The 23,219-nt window shown below is 50.4% G+C and overlaps 3 protein-coding genes across 10 annotated transcripts in view; 1 reads left to right on the top strand and 2 right to left on the bottom strand.

The window, feature by feature from the left end:
- TMEM140 (transmembrane protein 140) overlaps nucleotides 1-8,127 on the top strand; it is a 17,269-nt gene extending 9,142 nt beyond the window's left edge. For 2 of the 4 annotated variants that reach the window (XM_011359526.2, XM_011359524.2), the window contains 2 exons: nucleotides 4,859-4,967; nucleotides 6,628-8,127. In XM_011359526.2, coding sequence (XP_011357828.1) covers nucleotides 6,661-7,227 — 567 coding nt within the window. In that variant the 5' untranslated portion in view covers nucleotides 4,859-4,967; nucleotides 6,628-6,660 and the 3' untranslated portion in view covers nucleotides 7,228-8,127. The remainder of the gene's footprint in view (nucleotides 1-4,858; nucleotides 4,968-6,627) is intronic. The other 2 variants (XM_011359527.2, XM_011359525.2) reach the window with 1 other exon arrangement.
- Nucleotides 8,128-8,787: 660 nt separating this feature from the next.
- On the bottom strand, nucleotides 8,788-12,776 carry CUNH7orf49 (chromosome unknown C7orf49 homolog). 5 transcript variants are annotated; one of them, XM_023530300.1, is made up of 5 exons: nucleotides 12,275-12,776; nucleotides 11,685-11,745; nucleotides 11,049-11,320; nucleotides 10,015-10,090; nucleotides 8,788-9,189 (listed from the first exon to the last, which is right to left on the bottom strand). In XM_023530300.1, the coding sequence occupies exons 3-5, from the start codon at nucleotides 11,183-11,185 to the stop codon at nucleotides 8,932-8,934; spliced, it is 471 nt and encodes a 156-aa protein (XP_023386068.1). In that variant the 5' UTR covers nucleotides 11,186-11,320; nucleotides 11,685-11,745; nucleotides 12,275-12,776; the 3' UTR covers nucleotides 8,788-8,931. The 5 variants fall into 5 exon arrangements, with proteins under 5 accessions (XP_023386068.1, XP_011357822.1, XP_011357824.1 ...); XM_011359520.2 differs by lacking the exon at nucleotides 11,685-11,745 and having other exon boundaries at nucleotides 12,166-12,776; XM_011359522.2 differs by lacking the exon at nucleotides 11,685-11,745 and having other exon boundaries at nucleotides 12,195-12,776.
- A 2,646-nt stretch (nucleotides 12,777-15,422) lies between these two features.
- WDR91 (WD repeat domain 91) overlaps nucleotides 15,423-23,219 on the bottom strand; it is a gene marked incomplete at its 5' end in the record, with an annotated part of 23,597 nt that continues 15,800 nt past the window's right edge. The window contains 6 exons of the mRNA XM_023530278.1: nucleotides 15,423-16,921; nucleotides 17,862-18,059; nucleotides 19,416-19,528; nucleotides 20,310-20,418; nucleotides 22,519-22,687; nucleotides 22,838-22,932. Of these exons, the coding sequence (XP_023386046.1) occupies nucleotides 16,757-16,921; nucleotides 17,862-18,059; nucleotides 19,416-19,528; nucleotides 20,310-20,418; nucleotides 22,519-22,687; nucleotides 22,838-22,932 (849 nt within the window). The remainder of the gene's footprint in view (nucleotides 16,922-17,861; nucleotides 18,060-19,415; nucleotides 19,529-20,309; nucleotides 20,419-22,518; nucleotides 22,688-22,837; nucleotides 22,933-23,219) is intronic.

Genomic DNA, 23,219 nt, shown 5'->3' with positions numbered 1-23,219 from the left:
CCCAAGGTTGGCGAGAGAGGGAGCTGTGTAACTAATAGAGCATTGCGGGCAGAGGCAACGGCAAGTTCAAAAGTCCTGAGCTTGCCCAACGCTTTTGGTAAATACCAGAGAAGCCATCGTAGTGGATGCTGAAGTGGGGAGAGGAGAGGAAGAACACGAGGGGCGCAGGCCCAAAAGGTGACACGGGAAGTTACCGCGCGAGGTGTCCTGTTCCTAAAGAAGCAGGAAGAATGTAACGTTATCATCAGTATTTCCCATGAAAAGAGGGCACCCTTGATAACGAATCATCCGTGACAGCACGTTGCAGAACATACGCCCAAATGTCAGGCAGAGCATACGCTGTTATCCCTGGCAAAGGACACGCTGTTATCCCCGGCAGAGGACTTCAGATGTCCCAGAGTCCAGTCCCCACCCTTTCAGAGAGGGAACTCGAACTGAAGGGAACATTCTCTGCTGGCACTCACATTCCTCTCTGCTGGGCACACTATGAGGGTTTATTAAACACTTAGGGAGCGTAAGAGAATGCTGCTGGTGGTGGATATACGGTCACCTGACGTGAAAGCGTGTAGCGTGTTCTATGAAGTGGACCTTGGGGGCTTTATCTGTGACAAAGGCGTGCAGGTGGTGAATCAGGTAAACATGATGAGACTAAATCAGCCCGGCTATAAATAAAGTCTGATAACTGAATATCATTAGACATTCAGGAGGAAGAAAGAATTGAAACAGAAGGAGGTTTGGTTTTTTTTGAGAGGGTGGTGGTCATTTTTGTATAAGACAAAGTAGAAGAGAAGGGATTTTTGTGGGGGTCTCAAATCTTGGAGTAAGATGAAAATGTAGTATCTGCGGTCATGACTAGAGCAGTGACAAATTAGTTATAAAAAATGTTGATCTATATTTGATTACGAGTGATGTAATTATTAGCATATAAGAAAAAGCTACAAAATATGCTTGGGAGATGGAGATTGGAGCCACACACCTTTCTCTATGAAGAGGAATAAAGACACTAGAGGCAGTTTGTCAAGTTCGTTCTGTGACTCAAGCAGTACTTTGGCCATTTTCAGTAAATAGCAAGTGTCAAGGGCGAGAAAGGGCCTTTCTGTTCATCCGACCCTCTCAAGTGTCCCTTACACTAGGGAGCAGTTCTGCACAGGCAAGGAATCCTACGTTCCCTGCCTGCTGGGTGCCCTGTACTCCGGGCCTGGACAGCCGGAGGCCCCATCGCCCAGCACAGTGGGCAGCCAGAGGGATTTTTCAATGTGACGGTCTGCCAGAATTTCAATCCTCCCTCAGACACAGCCTCATGAACGTTTTGCTCTTTTAATATAAAACTGACAAGACCAAAATTTAGAACAGGATACAACGTTTGTGTCTCTTTCAGCCATCATCCCCTCAGTGTGAAAAGTTTAGAAATGTTTAACCTCGACCCCCCTAAAAAAAGCCTCGAATGAAGTCCGAATATATTTTCCTTCTTTTTCCTGAACTGTGCATTTGCTCCCCTTGGGACTCTCTAGTGACAATGATCAAGCCTGAACACACTGATTTGGAGTCTAAATGTGTGTCTCGGTCCAGGGTCCCTAGTATTGACAATTACGACAGCAAAAGGCTAACAATCTGTATTTATAAAGTGGCTCGGGCAGACTGACAAATAAAAACTAAAACTCAAAATAAGAAGGAAAAAAAAAAAAGGAACCGATAGCACTTCACAAGAGAAAAAATCTAGATGGTCAACAAACACTGGAAAAATGTTACGCTTTACTCTTGGAAGAGGAACAATCATGATGACACCTCATTTTTCATTACGGAAGATAAAAAGGCTTAAAAATACCCAGCATTGGGGAGGATGAGATAAGCATTTTTTTAGACCGCCGGTGGAAGGCATCAATGTCCAAACCTGTAGAAAATTTTTATGAGTTTATTTGAGCCAAACTGACAACATATGCCACAAAAAAAAATCTCAAATGCTCTGGAGAATGGCAGTTTTACAGCGCTTTTTTTTTTTCCCCCCAGCTTGCTTTACATATTAGAATCAAAGGAGCAGACATAAGGGAAGTACATGAAATCCAGTAGTGGTAGGTTAAGGAGGTGGCAGAAAGCATAGCAAGGAAATCTCTAAAACTGGATAAAAAGAAAAATGGGGAACACATGCTGCTTTTCCATTGGTGGGTACAGGATAGTTAATAACTAACGTTTACAGTGCACAGAGCTGGTGTGGGGGGACCAAGGTAACAATGCGGAGTTTTGTGGTCTCGTGCTCTGGTCCCGGTGATTGTGCCTTCGGGGAGTAGGAAAAGGAAATTACTCTGACATTTCAAAGGTATGTACCCTCGATGCTCATTTAAGATTGACCTTTGCTAAGGAAGCTATCGGTCTGGGATGTGACTGCCTGCTATGACCTATCCAGTTAGAAATTTATGATCGGGCCGTCCTAGGTGGTTATTTTTAGTCACTGAGCTTGTCAGTCCTGTCACATGGACCCCCGAGTTTATTGCATAGCCCCTTTACTGTTCACAAAGAATAAATTGATTCACAAATTTTTTTGTTCACAAAAGATAAATTGATTCACAAACATATTCACCAAAGCATTATTTATAATATCACAAATTAGTAAAACATAATATATAAAAACTATAAACTGTGAGACTTCTATATGCAGACATTAAAAATATCATTTAGGAAACATTTCTAGTGACACAGGGAAATAGTCACGCTGTAATGGATGTTTATGAAATGGGATACAAACATCTATTTATGTGATCTCAACTGTGTAAAACATCATAGAAGGAAATGTGTTAAGAGTGGTTATTTCTACAACCCGAAGTCATAGATGATTTTTAGCGTTTTCTAGTTTTCTACGATCGGCATGTATTACTTTCTTATAAACAGGAAAAGTTCACCTAAAAATGGTAATAGTTACTCAGCAGTCTCCCCCTTTGCCGTCTGAAGGAAGTTTATACTATTAAAGGGAATTAAAAGGCTCATTGTGGGAGAACGTGAGTACTAGGGTTGTTAAAAGCCAAACAAAACAAAACAAAAATCAAAAAACCCAGGGCCGGCTCTTAGGACGGCAGAGGAGAAGGGTGCCACGGGGTTTTCCAACCAAACACCCATTACTCTCACTGCAAAGCGTTTAGGAAAAGGGGCCTGGACTAGCACCATCCTCTCTGTCCACGAGTTCCACGTTTCCCACAGGAAGCGTGTAGGAGCCATTCTAGCACTGTGCAGAGTATGCGTGAGACATAAAACACCACCGCTCACCTTAAGAAGGTGTCTTGTAAGGATATATATGTGAAATAACTAAAAGATTTTACGTGGCGTCTTCATATATTCTATTTAAAAATAAAGTGAGTTCCTCCTGTGTATCAGGCACCATTCTGGGGATAAAATGGGGAACAAAATAGATGGAGATTGTTCTTTGGAGAAATCACAGCCGGTGGGAGCGCTGCTGGTGTTCAGACTGTGGGCTGAACTGAAAGCTGGGGGGAAATTAATAGATTTAGGGACAGAAAAAAAAAGGTAGGACTTTTGGAGTTGGGGAGACGGGAATGGCGACAGCCTGGGGTAAGCAAAGCAAGAGAGGGAAGCCAGAGAGAGCAGGGCCTCACTAGAGAATTGCAAGTTCAAGTTCTAAGTCGCTCCAGATGGTGGAGAACCGCAAGCGCCAGGCGTAGGAGTTGGGGCTGAACTCTACGTGCACGTGCATGGGGAGCTGAGAAGAATAGAGGACACCAGAGATTAGCAACTCCTCAGCTCCACTTTGATTTTGTTTCACTTTCTGTGGCGAATCTCTAAAACGTCACGAGAGAAGAGAGGGAAGTCAAAAACACACCCGGCCAGCGAGGCTTGACGCGATCTCCCTGATACAATCTCCTCATCTGAGAAGTCACGTGACTTTCTGAACCTAGCTCCGTCTTCAGCTAAAAAATGTTTAATGATAATGATTTTTCGAACCCAAGTGTAACGGGTTTGATATAGGAGCAATATGAGGGAGCATTTATACAAAGGCAACTCCCGACTCCCTGGACAGTGGGGGCAAGTCAACCCTTATTTCCTACAGCACAACGGTATAAATTGGAGTTTCAGTCCTGGAAACCCATCCTCCACCCTGAAATACCTAAATCCATCCACCGCAAATGCAGATACAGGCTTTTTCAGGCATTTGTTAAATATGCAAAAACGTCCAAAATATGTTCCGGTTGGGAATTTCCCCCATACTGGGGGGGCTGGACTGTTTAAAACTCTTCATTATACCATTCTAATAAAGCACAGAATAAAGATACAGTTTTGATTCCTGATAAATCTTTCTGTAGCAAGCACCATTGCTCCAGGACCCTCCCAGCCACAGTCAAACAGCCTTCAGCCTCTTGGGTGTTCACTAATGCAGGCCTCCAAAGCTTCTGACCAAGAAGTGCTGTGCAGGGCAGCTGGCAGGGCCCTGCTGAGATGCCCACCCCCGCGCCCTGCAGAGCTCCCCAGAAGCAGCAGCCAGGAGCAGGAGACCCCAGTCAGGTGGTGGCAGCATTGACTCAAGCCCTCACTGTGTGCATAGTTTCATATTTCTGTTCTGACAGCCACCTGCCTTACTCCCAGGCCACGTCCCCAGGTCTCTGTCAAAGGAGTCACTGATAAATCTTTATTCTCATTATTCTCACTCACTGGAGTCCTTTGGAGCCACCTGCTATAAACCGAATGTTTGTGTCTCCAACCCCACAGATTCATTTGTTGAAGCTTAATCCTCCAATGAGATGGTGTTAGGAGGTGGAGCCTTGGGGATATGGTTAGGTCATGAGGGTGGAGCCCTCAGCGATGGGATTGGTGTCATAAAGGGGACTTCCAACAGCTCCCCCTCCTCTTTCTCCAGGAGAGAACACAGCTAGAAGGTGCCTTGCCATCTGAGAACCAGGAAGTAGGCAGCGCCAGACACCGAATCTGCCAGCACCTTGATCTTGAACTTCCCGGCCTCCAGAACTGTGAGAAAGACATTTCTGTCCTTTCTAAGCTGCCCAGCCTATAGTATTGTTACAGCAGCCCAGAGAGACTAAGACCCGCCCTCTCCTTTGGCCCATCCCACATCCTATTCCCTCCTCCTAGGTTTTTCTGGGGGGTTTTTTGTTTGTTTGTTGTTGTTGTTGTTGTTGTTGTTGTTGTTTGTTTTTCCCCATTTGGTTCCCTTTCTGTTCTTGCAGAACGTTTGGTGGGTGTGGTCAGACAGACCCTCCTGTCAGCTTTGGGAAAGAGGAGGGCAGTCCCTTCAGAAGTTGATCTCCAGGGCCACCTGGCACTCCTGGCTGGGTGCAGGCACGGGAAGGGACACCACTCTGCATTTGGGCCCCAGCACCTTGTGCCTGGAAGGTTTGCAGCAGTGGGTTCCTAGGCCCTTGGGGATGTAAATGGCTGATGTGTTCCGTATTGGAAAAATCTATAAATATATACTGTGTAGACTATTGGTTTTTTTTTGTTGTTGTTTTTGGATGCCAATTTGGAATCCTTCTGAATAAAAATGTAGTGAAAAGATTTTTCAAAAGCATGGTGAGAAAAATATACTATATACTACTAGAGGGGTTACAGTTCAAAAGTTTTCTGTAGATCAATTTGGCAATATGCGATAAAATCACTAAAGATACCCTTGACCCAATAATTGCCCTTTTAGATATTTAGCACTGTCTTTGACTATCACTTATTATGGTGAAAAATGGAAACTGTTCAATAATAGTCTAATAGTTAAAATCTATGACAGAAACAATTATGTGGCCATTAACCATGTTTTTGAAGAATATTTAACAGCTTTGAAAATATTTACGATATTCAGTGAGAAAAGGTTTACGTTCCATGGTATAATTATTTAAAAACACATCAGCACAGATATTGGTAGAACATTAACAGTGGTTCTATGTACGTGGTGGGAGATAAAAGGTTATCATTATACATCTTTGCTTTTTAAAAATATTTTCCAAGATTTACATAAGTCACACATATTACTGTTGTCGTCAGGGGGAAAAAACACAGTGTTGTAGTTTTAAAAAGAATGATGCGAGTTCATCAGTATCCCATCTTAACCCGGTAAGGCATTCCCAGAGCAGGCAGCACACTAGTGGCCTGGTAGGGATCCTCAACCCTGTTTCATGTTAGAATGGGCTGCAGAGCTTCTAGAACAAGCCAGTGCCCGGCCCCAGCCTCAGGAGTTCTGGTTTGACTGGTTTGTGGCCCAGGATGGTAATTCTTACGGCTCCCAGGCGGTTACTGACAGCTGCTCTAAGAACCGTGGGTCCTTGTCCACCAGGTCCCCAATCACAGTGTCAGCCCTCGGCCTAGACAAACCTGGCCTCCCCTGGGGTGAGAAACCCCCTCACAAATGTCTCCAGTGGCTCGTGGTGTTTAAGCGGCATGTTTGGGGCACTCAGACTGCCTGGGACTTTCCTCCTGAACTCAGCCCAGAGAGGCGGCCGATGACTGATCAAGTGGGTCCTGCCCATAGGTTGCCTCAGATTTCTTGTGGTGGTGGTAGGGGGTGGGGGGGGGGGAGTTTGCCTCAGGTTTTGATGGAATTCCAGAAGGAAGAACGTGAGCTTGTGAAGAAACTAGGAGGGAGAGGGGGAGAGCTGGACACTCACTGGCGTGACTTCCCTGCAGGTACCCAGCCCTAGAGGAGGGCGGCAGGAGGAAATGACCGTCTCGAGGCCAAGGCGGGGCACCCAGCTGCTGTCCCTCTTCACCATGATCTTCGTGGTCATCTTCTTGCTCTTCTACGCGCTCTATTGGAAGCACGGCAACCTCATCGACTTGCCCGACCAGCGGATCGGCTTCTTCAACTTCTGCCTGTGGGACGAGGACACCAGCTCCCTACACTGCCACCAGTTCTCTGAGCTGGAGGCCCTGGGGGTGCCTCGGGTTGGCCTGGCCCTGGCCAGGTTGGGTGTGTACGGGGCCCTGGTCTTCACCCTCTTCATCCCCCTGCCTCTGTTCTTGGCCTGGTCCAACGGTAACAAGGGCAAGTGGCAGCCGCTGGTGGCCTTCCTGGCGATAGCCTCCACGCTGCTGGCCGGCGGCCTGAGCCTCTTCTTCACCTGCGTTGGGAGGTGGATCACCCTCTCCCTCCTGGGGCTTGAGTTTCTGGCTCTCGCCACTGCCCAGGCCCTACTCATCCTCCTGCTCATCGCCGCAGTTACGCTCTCTCAGCGGGCAGAGAAGGACAAGAGTGAGCTTGAGAGCTGCTATGCCAGTCCTGTGTAAAGGCTCACGTGATTGCACGCGCTGTTTGAACGATGCTCAGAGAAGATGCTGGTGAATTCGTGGGTTGGTACGTCTCTTCGGCCACCCTGTTTCATAGCTAATGCTGATCTCAAGTTTGAGCGGACAGGCCCCACTGTGGAGGGGATGGGGTGCCCGGTGTCAAGGAGGCCGAGAAGCATAAGGGCGGCCGGGGCACCTGTGGCTTCTTAGTGTAGGTAGGGTTGTCTGATCTTTTGGGACTTCCCAGGTTCCCAAGGCCACCCTAAATCACATGCTTCATCTCAGGAGAATTCCTGCTTTAATTAACTCATCCGAGCCTTCAGATTTTAATGTCAGGAGGGCGGGGAGGTAAGGATTTCTGTCACAGGGCCAGATCCCAGGACAATCTGCCAAATGCCAAACAGAAACCCAGGGAAGGTTATGGCAATGAGTGGGGACCACTAAAGAGATAGCACCTCAGTGTCCTCGGAGCCCTGGTTAGCAAACTGCCCCTTCCCCCTGTCCCTGGTGTGTGGGATGTGATGAGCCCCGCCACTGCGACACCACTCCCAAAGGCCCAGCAGAGATCTCCAAGGGAGTCACCGGAGACAGAGCAGGCGGACGGGGCAGGGGGGTCAGCCGGCAGGTCACTCCTAATGTGGGACCTGTGAGTTCGGGAGCAGAACACGGCAGATCCTGGGCAGGGAGGAGGGGAAACAGGACTGAATGATTCCACGTACACATAAATGTCACATCCCTTCACTGCTCAGCCCAGAATTAGAAAAGATACAAGTACAACGACCTGTGCTTGGGAATTTTGTGTATTTTTCAGCACCTGTATATTGGAAAATCTGTACAGCAAATGGTCACCTCACTTACAACTGTCAAGAGCTGCGCTGAATACAGAGGCAGAAACATGAACTCCGACGTGATCTCTTGTCCTTAGCGTCCTGTCCCACTGTCAATTTACGCCCAACTAGGGATCAAGGCCAAGGCTGCCAAGTGGAAGGGAGTGGGCAGCTCGGGGAGGAGGCTTGTTGATTGGTAAGAGGCTTGTAGCGTCTGTACACAGTGAACTTCGAGCTCCAGACAGCAGAGCGCTGGACAGTATGTCTGCCTGCAAGGCTGGACGAGTGAGTGAGGGGCCCGGATTGACTGGAACTATTTTTAAAATAGGCTTCCTCCTCAGGGAGAGGCTGTGCTGACTAAAGTGGAGGAAGCCCAGGGTATTTAGCAGCCATACTTTTTTTTCCATTGTAAACTATTAAGTTGATTCTTTGGTTCCAATAAGTTTGACCGCCACGACCTCACTATCCTTGCGGCCGCTCCACCCTGAGGCCTGGGTTTCCAGCTCTCGCCACTGCCCAGGCCCTACTCATCCTCCTGCTTATGGCCACGGCTGAATTCCCTCGGAGGGCAGAGAAGGACGGGAGCAAGCTTGAGAGCTGCTGGTCCTGTCTAAAGGCTCACGTGATCGCAGGTGACTACGACAGACAACTGGGATGGCAGACCCCTGAGCGGGGAGAGGACACAGTGCAGAGAGGAATTCTAATGCAGAGGGGAATTCTAACAGGAGCTGTGTGGATTCCTCACTTCCCAAGGCTCCAGTGTCCTGGGCTTCTGCTACAAGGCGACCCTCTCCAGCCGAAGGAGCAGTCCCCAGGCAGAGAGGAAAAGCGCAAATTCCTTCCTGCCCTGGATAGAAAGTCCCACAGAATCTGTCCCTTAGCTGAAAAATATCTCCCTGACATATTTTAACATATCTTCGTCTTCCTCAGGGCTTCTGCCGCAGGCAGAGTCAGAATCCGCAGGCCCGTGACAAGGGCCGAGGCCTAGGGGAGGGGTGCCTTTCTCATTGTCCTCGTCTTCCTCCTCGATTCTGTTCCCAGAAGAACTCGGGGACACTGAGCAGGTGGGGAAGCACTCTGGCTTATCAGTGCCTTCCAGAGGCAGCTCCTCCAAGGCCTTTTCCTGTTTTTGACTCTGTGAAATAGAAGAAATGACAGGCAAAACATGTGTTTTATTTCCCTAAAGTGCTTGCTGGTCTGTCAGCGGTATAGAGCATACCCAGAAGCCACTGTGAAGCCAGCAAGTGACCAGGTCCTGGCACTGCTCCCAAACCCATGACTGCCCCACCTCCTTCACCCCACTGCCGCCCTACCCACCACCTCTCCACAGCTCACGAAAAAATCTAGTCCAGCTTGGGAGAGAAGGTGGCAGGGGCCTGACGAACACCTGAGTAGAAAAAGAGTAGAAAAAACTTGTCTGGAAAGACAAGGTGACAGAAAAGAAGGAGCACAGGATACAAAACTTGTGTGTGGGCCTAAGCTGTCATTCACTGGCTGTGGAACTGAGGGAGAGTCCCCGAGTCTCAATTTCTTCAACTGTAAAATGGGGATAACAGTATCCAAAATAGCTATATCACCAGCTTATAGCAAGGATTAAATGAGATAGTAATAGATAAAAACACCCGGTCAACTCTACAGTACAAACGACCCTAAGGTGGTACAATTACGGTCTTCCAGGAGCCATGAGCCTTCAGTGTTCTGCTCAGAAGTGCAGTGGCAACAAGTCATCCCGCCCGCCTGAGACTCCAGAGAACGCAAGCACTTAAAGACTTCCTGTCCCCCAACATCCACACCAGCATAGAGTCCCCCCAACACGGGGCTGCTCCCCCTCTCCCAGCCACCCCTCCCCAGGCCACATGAGAAGGTGGGGCGTCTCTTCTCCAGACATTAACCAAGGGCCTAGTCTAGTTTTTACCCGTAAAGGGTTTTGTGGTCATGAGAGGAAGGCATATGATTTCACCTCAATCAGGAGCCCCAGGGCGACATCCACGAGTTCAGCTTCACTCATGCAGTACACAGTCTTCACCGTGGGAAGTCTGGAAGAAAGGCACCATGCTACGGATGGAGACAGATGGCCACCGCGTCTCATGAGGAGGAAGACAAGGAGAGCAAGGGAGTCGCAACCCCAGGCTCTGAGAGCTGCAGCTTCCTTAGGGCACCAACGCGATGTCCTCGTCCTTGTGACCAGTGACCGGCAAAGGGAATCACGGACACAACAGTGGGGGCGTCCCACCCTCTGCCAGCTCCCCTGGGGATCTGGAAATAGGGCATGATGGCTGCTCCCGACACCACGCTGGATGCGAGCAGACCAAACAGACCATCAGGCCGAGACCTGCCTGAAACCTTGCTGACTGGACGAACACGGAACGGAAGGGCCACGACAATCAGAGACGGAGCCGGTCGATCGAGAAACCTCAGAACAGGAGGAGCCAGCCATAGGGGGAGCACGGAGCCCCCCAGTGCCCTGTCAGGACAGTACAGGGACATCCCCTCCCTGGCAGCCAGAATACCCCGCAGCTACCATCATTCAACTAGCCCGACCCACAGCCTCTGATTTCTGTCTGTCCCTGAAGATCTGCCCGCCCGTAGGAAGACTGGATGAGCTGGTCCACTCATCTTGCCCACTTGATGGTCACAATTTTTGCTGCAAGTGAAGAGATTGGCATTTTGGACGACTGGTGCCTGAGGGCTTGGCTGATGCATATAATCTCGAGAAGGGGAACCTACTCGCTAGGAGCTGACAGGGAGGGCCTGATGTGGAGCTTCACCAACGGAGGCAGCGGCACCTGTGTGTAAGGGGACAGTCACCCTGCCTCACGCCCTCAGCCCATGCGCCTTTAAGAGCTGAAGAGACTCTAGTGGACTGAAACACCCACCCACTTTGCCGTTCTGCCAACACTGAAGACCCGGCACCAGCAAACTGTGATGCCCTCAAATTGCGCTCCACTCCCGCTCTCGATTCCAAAAAAGGACCCTGGCCAGAAATTGTCCTACCTTGCTGCAGCCGCTGGCCCTGCTGTCATTGTCCTCCTCTTTGGGGTCTTCGCTGGCACCATTCTCTTCTCAGCTACCTCGGCTGTCATCCAGGCGGGAAGAATCCTCTTTTTATCCCCAGAATTTAAGGCTGCCATCTATCTAGTCGCCGATGAAAAGGATCAGGACTCACATTTACTGACTTCTTTTTTCTAATTCAGGACAGCGAATCCCACTCATCACATCAGGAATTGTAGGTCTGTTTGTCCAGACTGAGAGTCAAGCTTTAATTCCTACAAAGAAGAACAAAGTCCAGTGAATTCTAATAAGTTAGCATACTCCCAGTCATCAGCCACAAGTACAGGTTGGGGCAGGTCAGAGGTGACCTAGGTGGTGAGCAGGGCCCAGGTGATTCAGACAGACCATTCACAGGGCATCAAGGGAGGTGTGGTAGTGGGCAAGCTGACCGGCTCAGGGAGAGACAGCGCTCCAACCTGGCGTAGGTCCCCCGGCCCCACGCAGGCAGCCAAGCCCAACAGAAACGCCTCCAGTAGTCTCTGCACTGAGCCATTCAACACGGGAGAAGAGGGATAAACACCCTCCCAGGAGAAAGGAAGAAAGGAGAGCCCCGCCCCCCTCATCACCCTGGATGCTCACCGTGCCCAGAGTGCCCAGCCGATCCGACCCCTGAAATCTCTCAATGATCTTTCTCTCCATCCTGGTGTGGTTACAAGAAACCTTGAGGCCATTTTGATTTACAATAAGGTGCCATTGACCAACACCCCCTCCCTTAATCCAAAGATACTTCTGCCTTTTCAGATTTAACCAGCAGTAGGCGTCAGGCACCACAACTGTGGCTGGCTTCCTGAAGTGTGGACTCCAGAAGGGCCAAGGCATCGGACTCTCTTCTTCCCACCCCCACGTGATTCCACCCCAGCCTCTACGTTCTACTCAGCAGTCAGCTCTGAAAGCAGCTCAGGGCTCCCGCCTAGGGAGGCTCTCATGGGAGCAGAGGTGTATCTCGAAAAGGGTAGTCAGCCAAAAATAAGAGACTCCTCCCTGAACCACAACTTGATCCTATATTGCTCATCTAGAATGGCTGTTTACAACTTAAGAAAAAAAATTAGTCGGACATCACCTTAACCAGTCTGGCCACAGAGGACAGACCTTTGCCGATGTACTCATGTCTGTCAAAATTCAGACAGTGACCAACGTCATTCCCGCGTCTATGAGCACTGCTGACTCACCACCAGGCGCAGGCACAGCTCTGCGGTCGATGAATACGTTTATTTGATCCCGAGGCAGATATAACTGGGCAGCTATAAAGCCTATTTTACAGACAAGGAACTGAGACTTTGCAATTTCCACAAGGTCACAAAAAAGTTGTGATCAGCCAGCCAGGACTCGCAACCACGCCCCGCAGACTCCACACCCGGAAGCGCCGAGGCCGCGCGGGGCCAGCTGGGAAAATCCGGGCCGCCCCGCGAGCACGCGCGGGGGCCGCACTCCCGACTCGGCGCCCCACTGCAGAGGGGAGAGGCCGGAAGACACGGGGACATCCACACGGAGCCTCGCAGACGACGGGAACCGCCCCGATAGCTCACCGCGGCCCCAGCCCTCGGGGCAGGACCGGGTCTCCGCCAGGCCGGAATCCTGTCCCCCGGGCTCGCGCCCCCTTCTTGGTTTCCGGGGCGGGCCTGGCGGGCGGATTCCGGGCGGTTGCGGAGGCCCGGGCGCGCCCCCTGCAGGCAGCTCGCGATGGCCGGCCCCGCTGTCCTGGGTCCTGACAGAGTCCCTCCCTGACCCAAGTCCAGTCAGGCTCCTCTGAACTTTCTTCTCCACTAGGCCCTAAATTTTGGGCTTCCGTGTTCATCTCCACATTGTCCAGCTTTAGCACAAATCCTGCGAATTTGGTTTAGCCCCATCCTCGATATCCGATCACCTTCGAAACTGATGGGGTTCCACATACTTCACCACCTGCCCCCCAGGTGATATCTGACCACCCAGCAAGAATCCTATAAGGTCGGTTTAGCCAGAATCCCCCCTTACCCCTGATGTTTCCTCTTAATATTTCCATCCACCAACCCCCAACCTGCTCCTCGGTTATAAATTTCCACTTTTCTGTTGTATTAGGAGTTGAACCCAATCTTTCCCCACCGCAGAAGCCCACTGGAGTAGCCCCACTGTAGAATAAAGTCTGCTTAATCGTTTTTTAACAAGTGTCATCAAAAATTTTAAGAGTATTTTTTCTTTTAACAGTCCCCAAATGTGGTTGCACTTGAAGCTTGCTGGTTGGTCTCTGTTAAAGTGTAGGTTCCTGGGTCCCCTGAATCAGAAATTAGGATGAGGGGAGGAGGGAAATCTGCATTTTTGAAAGCTCAGGATTCTCACAGGAGCCAAGTTCAGTGCTCCCTGTTGGGGTCATACACCCTAGGGGAGGAGGCTGCAAGCTGATCCCCTAGAGTTCAGGAAGAGAAATTAAAGCCTCTGTTAACACTTGTTATCTTAAAGTAGGTGTTAATATGTTTACTATTCAAACTGGCAGCCAAGGTGCTCCCTCTGCAATCAGTGTGGTTCCACAAGGCTGCCCAGGTGTCCTCTCTGGTTTGCTTTCGGCCTGATGCTGGGCACAGCAGTCTACAGGTGGAGTTGGCGTCTAGCTTTGGTTAAAATCACAATCACAACTTAAGCGGCCTAAAAGAGGCTGGCAAAGAAATCCCCAGGTCACAGACACAACTAAAAATGCAAGCACATGCAGTCACACCTAGGTGCATCTTCTACCGCATTTTGAGGCAAAAGGACAATCAGAACTGAGTCTGCCCCTAAAATGCGAAACTGTCAAGATAGCCATTTGAAATGTGAGTTACAAAAAATCAGCTAATAATAGAATGATTACTCTCCTCATCCCAGAGGTGCAGGTAGGGGAGCTTGACCCCAAGTTTGGAGACCCGACTCCAGAGCCAGGAACTCTCCCTTTTACCTGTGTGGTACCTTTGGCTTCTCCAAAGCACATTCACCTCTCTTCTTGAATATGCATCCTCAATCCTAAAGATATAGGTTGGCCCAGGAAAGTGTGTCAATCCAGTTTTAAGGAGGTAAATCACTGGTTTCAAGTCAGAAAACCAACCAGCCCAGGATCAAGGTCATCTAGCTGCCAGTTAAACCTGGGCTCTGACTCCAGCTTCTGGAGGGCAAACCACATGGGCAAAACCTGCCCTCTCTCTGGTTCCACGAAGGCACTGGGGCCACTGACCTCCAGGAACTTCTGCTTTCACAGCCTGTGAGCCAGGGCAAACCCAACTCTAATTGGTGGAGGTGCATCGTTTTGTTTTATGAATAAAGGAACAGAGGATACTTGCTATTACTAAAACCACTCCTTCCATATTCGTGTCCTTAAAACATCTTCCCACAGCCAGCTGAAAAATGAAGTCTGAGGAGCAGGAAACCTGTGTGTTTGCACAAAAACCTTTCTGTTTAAAAGGTGAGAAGCCCAAGCAGGGATGAACCTGAGCTGTGGGCTTTGGATGGGTTGGAGTCAAGTCCGGAGCGTTTTCAGTGCTACACGCAGGGGGCCGAAGGCCTTGGAGCAGAAGTGGGCAGGCAGGCAGACAGGTCTCGAGACAGTGAGTGAGGAAATGCACCAAGTCTCTCACCAGAGCCAGGGCCCATGCTCGCACTGGGCACGCAGGTTTGGGGGCCTGAGGCTGGACTAGCTCAATGGTCTCCTAGCTGCACTCACCCAAGGTAATGGAAGAGTCTTGCTGGGGTCTTGGGTAGATGCGAGCAGGTGTTGTGAAGGAGAGGTAAGCCTAAGTTTTGACATGCTTTATTGGAGGATGATGGCTCATCCTGCAGGGGTGAGGGTGGGACAGGGAGGACCCCCGGGATGAGGGCATGCTGACAAGCACTCAGGATGGAGTAAGGGTTGGGGAGAAACAGGCCAGGAGGAGGCAGGGGTGCCTGTGGCACATAATAAATGTATTTGCTAATTTCAAAAGGTCAGAAGTTAATGGTGCTTTGGTTTGTGTTTTTAGGCAGTGTTGTAGAATCCCCCACAATCCCTCCTGGTGGACCCTCAATCTAGCCCTGAGCCAAGCTCAGAACAAGAGGGAGGTGAGTGTCCAGCCTGGAGCATAAGGAAATGAGAGAAAAGACAGCTTCTCAAGTGCTCTTTGTTTCTCCACAATCCTTAAAAACACTGCGGCAAGCTGTGGAGACCGTGTTGAGTAGAGAGACTGGGTAATAAGCCAGAAACTGAAAAAACTTGGAAGCAAAGTTAGTCAATGAATTCCCTCACTCAAATAAAACACACGACCACTTTTCAAATGTCCTGAAGCGTCACTGGGAGAGATAAACAAGGTGGTTGTTTCAATGCAGAAGATGGGAACATTTATAAATGGAAAAGTCTTGGTTTTCTTCATTTGAAGGGAGGATTACTAGAGTATAAACGGGTAAAAACGTGTAAGTAACTTACTTATTACTAAGTGTCTGGTGTTTTCTGTCATAATTGAGCCATAAAAATACCACCCTTCTTTCCTCCCAACTCCCAGCAGAATGAAGCCAAAGCTATAGTACCAATTTCTTCACGATTTTCCAAAAGTAGGTAGCACTCCAGACCTGCACCCCAGAACTGGGCCAAAGCCCAAAGGGGCTCTACAGTGGCTATTCCAGGCAGCTTGGCTGCCCCATCAAGGGTTGGAGGCTGAGACCCAGGCCTGAACTCCCACCACGAGGCCTATGGGCAGAGACTGCCCCCCGGCCTCAGATGCGAATGCAGGTGGGAGGAGGGCAAGCGTTCCTGCTCACCCCGTGAGAGCACCTGACTCTTCAAGGTCAGGCAAGGAGCAGAGGGTGGCCTGGGCCAGGCAGTGGACGCGGAGGGAATGGCCTGAACTCTTTCCAGCCCAGCACTCGATCCAGGCTTCTGGCCCTTGACCAGCAGAAGGCGCTGGTGGCGGCCTCCATTCGGCCTCAAGCATGTGAAGTTGAAATCTGGGAGGAGGAACAGTGGGGGGTACCAGGAAACCACAGCCACAGGATACAGAGGCCAGGAGAAGCCTCAGACTCTACCCTCATCCCGAGAAGCTCCCAACTCTCAGGGAAGAGAAGGAAGACTACAGACTCCTAGACTTGAACCTGAAGAAACAGGAACAACACAAACCTTAGCCAATGGAGAGGAACAGAGAGGATGTCCTCCTATGGCAAAGCAACAAGCGAACCTCTGGTCAGGCTCAGACTCAGTCCCGTGGCTGGGGAGGTAAGAGCTGGGGAAGGGGACCTGGGCTGACCGTCACAGGGCAAAAGGTGAAGGGAGACACTGCTGCATACATACATTTCAGAAAGAGACACCATGTAACCACAAGAACATTCTTTAAAAAAAAAAGGAAAAAAGAAAACTGAGCAAATATATACAAAATACTGTCAATCTCTCCTGGGCCAACAGAGCAGCCGCCGCAATGCTTCTCCTGCTTCCTGAGCTTTCCTCCCGCCGTCTGGAGTGTGCTTCTGGCACAGTCCAGCGTGCTGGTCTCTGGAGAATTTGTGCCACTACTCCATGTGGCACCTGTTCCAGTCCCTGCAGCTGGACAGCACCCTGGGCCTCCAAACTGCCTTTCCCTGAAGATTCCCTGCACTGGCAGGGAGCCGGAAGTAGAGCATCTTCCTGTCTCATCTTTCCCCGACCCCCAGAATAACACTTCCTCCCTGACCGTCCCTCAGGGCGGGTCCCATCAGACTTTGTGGGCCAAGAGGGTGGTCAGCTTGATCTTGCCATCCATGGAGGCAGTGAGACAGGTCCCGCAGTCCATGGCCGTGCTCCAGTCCACAGTGACCACAGGCGCTCGGTGGCCACCTAGGCTCAGGCAGTTCTCCAGAACCTTCTCATCCCCACCCAGCTGCAAGGGGATAGGAGAGAGGAGGAGGTGTGAGCAGACACCTTTCACAAACACATTTCACTTTACCCACCAAACCCCGAGCCTGGGGGCTGCCACCTCAACGTGAGAATGTGCCAGGGCACTCGGGCCCACCTTTCCAGAAAATCTGTTTAATTGTTTGGAGCAGGAAATGCGCGCCCCCCAACTACGGTTACTCCAATCTTAAGTGGAAAACAAGTCCCTGATAGGCTCTAAAAGGCCGAGAGCTGAATTTATGGGGCAGCAGAAATATGCGCTTAGATTCTAACACAAACCTCGCCACTTATCTACTTGATAACACTAGTAAAATAGAACACATTTATAATTCCAAACAACTATACAAAAAAAAAGGTACATGAACCAGAGAAGCTCTGACATGAGAATTAAAACAAACCGATAAACGAAGAGACAAAACAAAGTGGACAACTTATATCATGATTTGACAAATCCCACCCTAGGATTTGTCTCAGTCGTGGGTTGTAATGTCCTTGACCCTCGGAACTGCCAATAAAATAATAAATCTATACATGATTAGAGCAACTAAAACAGCCCACGTGAGCGCTTACCTGTTTGGGGCATGTTCCCCCAAACCAACACACTTCCCACCCTTTTCCCTATTTCTTAATGTCTTCTATGATAGGTATTATTGCTAAGGAACATGGACAGAAAAGGGGCCGAATGTTGTCAAATGCGCAACTGGACGAGCAGAGAGGACAGGTGGACAGGTGTCACACCCTGCCCCCACCCCTGCCCGCTCTCCCCAGGGGGAGAATCAGCCCCTGCGACACGGGGGCCCCGGGCACTGCCCACCTGGGTCAAGGGCTCTTCCACGGCCAGTGCGGGCAGGGATGGCGACAGCCACTCAGCCTCGCCCAGGACTCCAGGGAGGAGGCTCCCGGCCCACCAGGACACCCCCAGGTACCTTGTAGATGACGCCCCCTGTGGCAGAACACGTCAGCATGTAATTTCCCTCTGAGTCAAAAGCGAAGAGCCGGCCCCGGGGAACTTGAACCTGCTTGTAGCCGCTGTAACCGGACAGCACGAAGGGGCCTGTGGCGTCCGCAGGGAGGCCGAACTCGGACACCTTCAGGCCGCTCTTGTGGATGTTCCACTGGATGAACTGCAACCACAAAGAACAACCAAAGCGCTCTCTCAGCGGGGGCCAGCCTGAGTGGAGCGGGGACAGTCCCCAGCGCAGAAGTGATGGGTCCACAGGACACCAGGAAAGGAAGTGGGATGACCACCCAGTCTCATCTCTTCCCAACAAAACTGAAGCATTTTTCAGGCCAGAAATTCCAGAAAAATAGTCAGCAGCCTCACATCAGAGTATGCACTTTCTCTCTGGCCTGACCCTGGGAGAGAAGGGTGGGCAACGGCCTGTGCATGGAGTCCTATCTCTGAGGCAGGGGAGTGCTTCAAGCGAGTGCTGCTGTTATTATTAGGGTTAGGACGACGACGACGACGACGACGACTACTACTACTACTAGGGTTAGAATACTACTACTACTACTACTACTACTACTAGGGTTAGAATACTACTACTACTACTACTACTATTAGGGTTAGAATCCAACTAGATTTTCCTGACATAGGAACAAAGTAGAAAGGACAAATTCCAAATATATTTCCAGTTTCTCAGCAGTGCAATCAACCGGAACATGAGCAGTCGGTTATAAACTTAGCTTCATGCACTGTAGAGTGTGTCATCCTTTAGCTTACCCCAAAGACGGGCCTCTTGGGGGTGACTACCTGTTAATTGAGAATCCTACCCAAATAAGTAGGAAGCCAAGCTTTAATTTAAAAGTCCCGTCTCATACTTTTCAAATGAAGAATTTATTTTGTAATTACTGTTTTCAAATGGATAATACAGATAAATAGCATAAAACCCAAAAAGTATACATGAAAAGCAAGTCTTTCTCCCACCTCTGCATAGCCCCACCCTCACCCCCAGCCTCAGCTCCCTTTCCAAACATCCTTCCAGAAGGACTCTACAAGGGGCACTTATTTTTACTTTTTTTCCCCACCTTCCTCTTTACATTTCTTGACTCTGCTCAAGCCTTTAAACACCACCTCTGGGAAGCTGTCCCCAGACCCCTGGCAAACTCCACACATCCACGCTGTGACCACCCAATGACCAAGCTCAACAAGGGACATCCCAGCCCCAAACCCAGATCCCACTGCTCCGTGCACACTGGGATGAGTCATTTTTGCTAAAACAAGGAGAGAGAAGGATATTTTTTTCATAAGAATAGCCCGCTCCCAGTGAACTCATTTAAATCTCACAAAGATCCTATGAGATCGATTTCTATTATTTTCCCTATTTTACCAATGACAACACTGAGGCAGGGAGAGGCCCAAAGTCACAGAGCTAATAAACGGCATGGCCAGGATTTAAACCCGGCCCATGATGCTGTGCTCTCTAGACTCTCAGAGCCGGAGGCAGGGGCGCGCCTGCCCTAAGCCCCGCCGCGCCTACCTTCCCGTCCTCGCCGATGCTGTACACGGCGTTCTCATCGTAGCTGAACTCCACGGAGCAGACCTCCCCGCAGTGGGCCTTCCAGCTCATGGCGCACTCGTGCTGCTGCATGTCTGGGGCAAGGAGACACCACTAAGATTCCCGCCGGGCCCGGGGAGGCATCAGCCAGGGCGGGAAGCACCGCCTGCCCTCCACCCACCGGGTGGGAGCTGCTCCCATGGCGGACGGCCCCACCGGGCTGGCCCCTGCTGAAGCAGGGTCACTGGGCACCTCCGTTTGCTAATTCTCTACTCCACTGTTTCTAGTCTTCTTCTTAACTTACCTTAAATAGAAGCGTCTTTAATTGGGGCTACAGAGAGGTTCAGGAATCCCTAGGCAGAGCAGAGCCTAGAGGCATCTGGGGAGTCCTTCCTAAGAGGCCTCTGTAACGTCCCACTAGGGGGGTCTGATGAACATGCAGTCCCTAGTCCCACCTCCAGCCCTGACTCCGGTTCTCCTGGGACATGCCTGGCATGGGCATCTTTAAACAGCGCGCCAGATGATTCTGAGGTACGCTGTTCCAACACTTTGCCGTGAAGAGTGAACAAGACGCACCAAGGGGACGGGACGGCATCATTCTCGCATGTCCTCTCGGCTCTCTTGGGCCATGAGGACGCAGATGGAACAGCTCAAGACTGACCGAAGGACCGCGAAGCCCACCCTCCCTCTCACGCCCGCTGATGCAGATCAGCCACAGCTTGATTACAGGGGTCTGAAGACAGCAGACTCTGACCACGGTTAAGTTCTATTGAGAGCACCCTGAACTGGGGCTTTGACTCCGGTCCAGCTGGCTAAACCAGCTCTTCCCTGGACAGCCAAGGAGGGCCCAGGAGCGCCATGAGCACACCTGCTTACCGAACAGCCGGATGACACCGTCGGCCGCCCCTGTGACCAGGAGGTTCCCATTGTGATTGAAAGCTGTGCAGTTGATAGCAATGGGTTCTGGATCCAGGGAGAACTGGAGCTAGGGACAAAAACAGACAAAAACTAAATGTAAGAGAATAACAAACCAAAATTCAAGACAAATTCCATCTGAAAGGGGAAGGAGTGTGAGATTAGGGAGGCTCCTAGCAATGTGCCACCTTTAAACCGTGGCGGCATATATGTGCCCATTTGATGGCTTTTCTTCCCCTTATACCACATCCCCATGATTTTAATATTCTTTTGTATGTACTCAATATTTATTTAAAAATTATAAATAACAGGGAAACGTAAAATTACAAACCACAAATAAGTGACTTAGAGAAAAATAACCAGATTAAGGAGCTAATTAAACTGGGCTGTGTGAGGGAAAACATCTAACATGCTGGAGGGCAGACGTCTGCCAGATAGCGTGCGGTAAGAACCTACAGAGGGAACAGCAGGCAGGAAGGGCCTGTGGCTCAGGATGAGGAAGACAGGAAGTACCAGGGGTCTGGAGCAGTGTGGAAGGGCAGAGCGCACAGGGTCATGAGGGAATGTGGATGGGACACCTGGAAAAGCAGGAAGGAATGTGACATGCTACGGTGGGTGTCTGCCCATCCCCCCCGGCGGTGGTGGGGAGGCCGGGTGGAGGCCGCAGCAGGAGGGTCCCGCAGCTGCCCAGCTCTGCCCAGCTGAGGGGCACTAGAGGGCGGGCCTCAGTGTGTCCCTGGAAATGCAGAGAAGTGGTCAGGCTGCAAACACATTCTGGAAGTAGAGCTGATCATGTCTGCTCATGAATTGACTGTATAGCGTGAGGAAGAAGCATGGGCCCAGAAAAGCACCCAGTTTCTAAGTGAGACACATTTGCCAAGATGAGAACTAGAGAGGAGGATCAGACATAGCAGGGCATAGCATGGCGGTCAAGAATTCAGGTGTGGCCCCGAAAGGCTTGAGATGCCTGTGAGACTTCCAAATGGGAATGAACACCATTTATACAGGCGGATGCAGTTAAGGTACAAACTGAGCACCTGGGACACAGCCCACCTATAAGGTAGGGACCTTTCAAGTGTCCAGTAACATCAGGAAAATATCTCAACATAAAGGCCGCAGCACTCTTGAGCACCAAAACTAGTTTTAATAAGAAACATCGCTGTCCTTAAAACTCACCTTTAAAGGTGAGTTTAAACATCATTTACCCTCTCCAGGGCTGAGGGTCACAGCTGCACCTATTACCGTTCCAGGTGGGGACAGGCCCTCAGTTCCTGATTCCTCATGGAATCATCAGCTTTCACAGGGCTGTCACTGAAGAGTATGTATGTGTCCTCACGACCTCTAGCTGTTGCCCTAACTTTTATACAATTCTAAGTTAACAGGGAGTCAGAAGGAGACTTGAGCTGTTTCCTAATAAACCCTTGAATGCATAACACTAAGTGAAAGAAGCCAATCCGAAAAGGCTGTAGGATTTCAACTTTATGACACCCTGGAAAACTATGGAGATGATATACAGACACATAGTTGCCAGGGGTTGGGGGGTGAGCAGGTGAAGCACAGACGATTTTTACGCAGTGAAAATACCCTGTGTGATTCCATAATGGCGGATACATGTCATTATTTATTTGTCCAAACCCACAGAATGTACAACACTAAGACTGAACCCTAATGTAAACTATGGACTCTGGGTGATTATGACATGTCACTGTAGGTGCTTCAGTCATAACAAATGGGCCACTCTGGGGGGGAATGCTGATAATACAAGAGGGCGTGCCTGTGTGAGAGCAGGGTGGAGGGGTATGTGGGTACGTGGGAAATCCCTGTACCTTCCTCTCAATTTTGCTATGAACCTAAAACTGCTCCCAAAAACATCTTTAAATATTAAAAAAAATTAAATTAAAAAAATATTTAAATAAGCCACAAGGGCCCCCTAGTAGGCTGTGTGACTTCTAAACTTGGGGCATACTTCTGAATGACTTACGTTGCTAGCAATCCACCCAATGAAGTAGTACTACTTTTCAATACTGAAACTTTGACATTTCCTCACAAATAAAAATCAGGAGACCCAAGCAAACAGAGGGAAGAGACTCAGAACCAGAGGGGAGCGTAGGCCGTGTGCCCTCCCGGGAGTGTGACCAGCCCCAGGAGACCCACGGGGCAGGGCCCGGACCTGCTGCTTCATGGTTTTCGTGTCCCACAGCAGCAGCCTGCCAGGAACTTGATTCGCGCCCTTGCTGCCGATGTCCGGTGCCGAGAAGTCCACCTGGGAGGGGAGGCTCGGAGCTGCGGCCGAACAGACGAAAGAGGCCCCGTTGGGGCTGCACGCGAGAGACAGGATTCTGCAACACACGTGGGGCTGGGTCAGCGCCCCGCCGCAGAGGGAGGGGCGCCTCGCTGGGAGGCGGGGTCCTGCTACAGGAGACGGGGCACAGGGCTCAGCGAGGGACCGGGCTCCGCAGAGCACGGCGAGGGGGCGGCCTGCAGCTCACCTGGGCATGTCGTCGTTGATGTTGATTTCGCAGAGGTTCTTCTTGGCTTCCGTGTCATAAAGGCGCACTGTCCCCACACCGCTGCCCAGTAAGAGCTGGAATGAGAAGGGGCAGGTGAGAAGAACAGCATGAGTCAGGATGGTCAGGGAGGACCAGTGTGGGGGCTGGGCCCAGTCCTGTGAGGCACGGGTCTGGGCGGGCTGCAGGGGTGAGTCCCCCTCTACTTATCCAGGTGGTTCAGGTAAAATCTGTCTAAAATGGACCTCATCTAGCAATCAGATAAAGACATCAGAGCTGACCTTGAACAGAAGTAAAAACACAAAAGCAATCTGTGGCTGGGAAAGAGGCATCACCTCAGATATACCTGGAAATGTTCTGGCTG

The sequence above is a fragment of the Pteropus vampyrus genome, unplaced genomic scaffold (assembly GCF_000151845.1).
Source record: "Pteropus vampyrus isolate Shadow unplaced genomic scaffold, Pvam_2.0 Scaffold48, whole genome shotgun sequence".
Classification (NCBI taxonomy): Eukaryota; Metazoa; Chordata; class Mammalia; order Chiroptera; family Pteropodidae; genus Pteropus; species Pteropus vampyrus.
This window is presented reverse-complemented; position numbering and strand designations above follow the sequence as displayed.

Coding starts and splice junctions, on each gene's coding strand:
- CUNH7orf49 (XM_011359520.2), bottom strand. CDS start 11,185: ATGGCAGCCTTAAATTCTGGGGATAAAAAGAGGATTCTTCCCGCCTGG. Junction 10,091..11,048: donor GGGCCAGCGGCTGCAGCAAG/GTAGGACAATTT, acceptor CCTTTCTTCCAG/ACTTCCCACGGTGAAGACTG. Junction 9,190..10,014: donor CCCTGGGGCTCCTGATTGAG/GTGAAATCATAT, acceptor TCTATTTCACAG/AGTCAAAAACAGGAAAAGGC.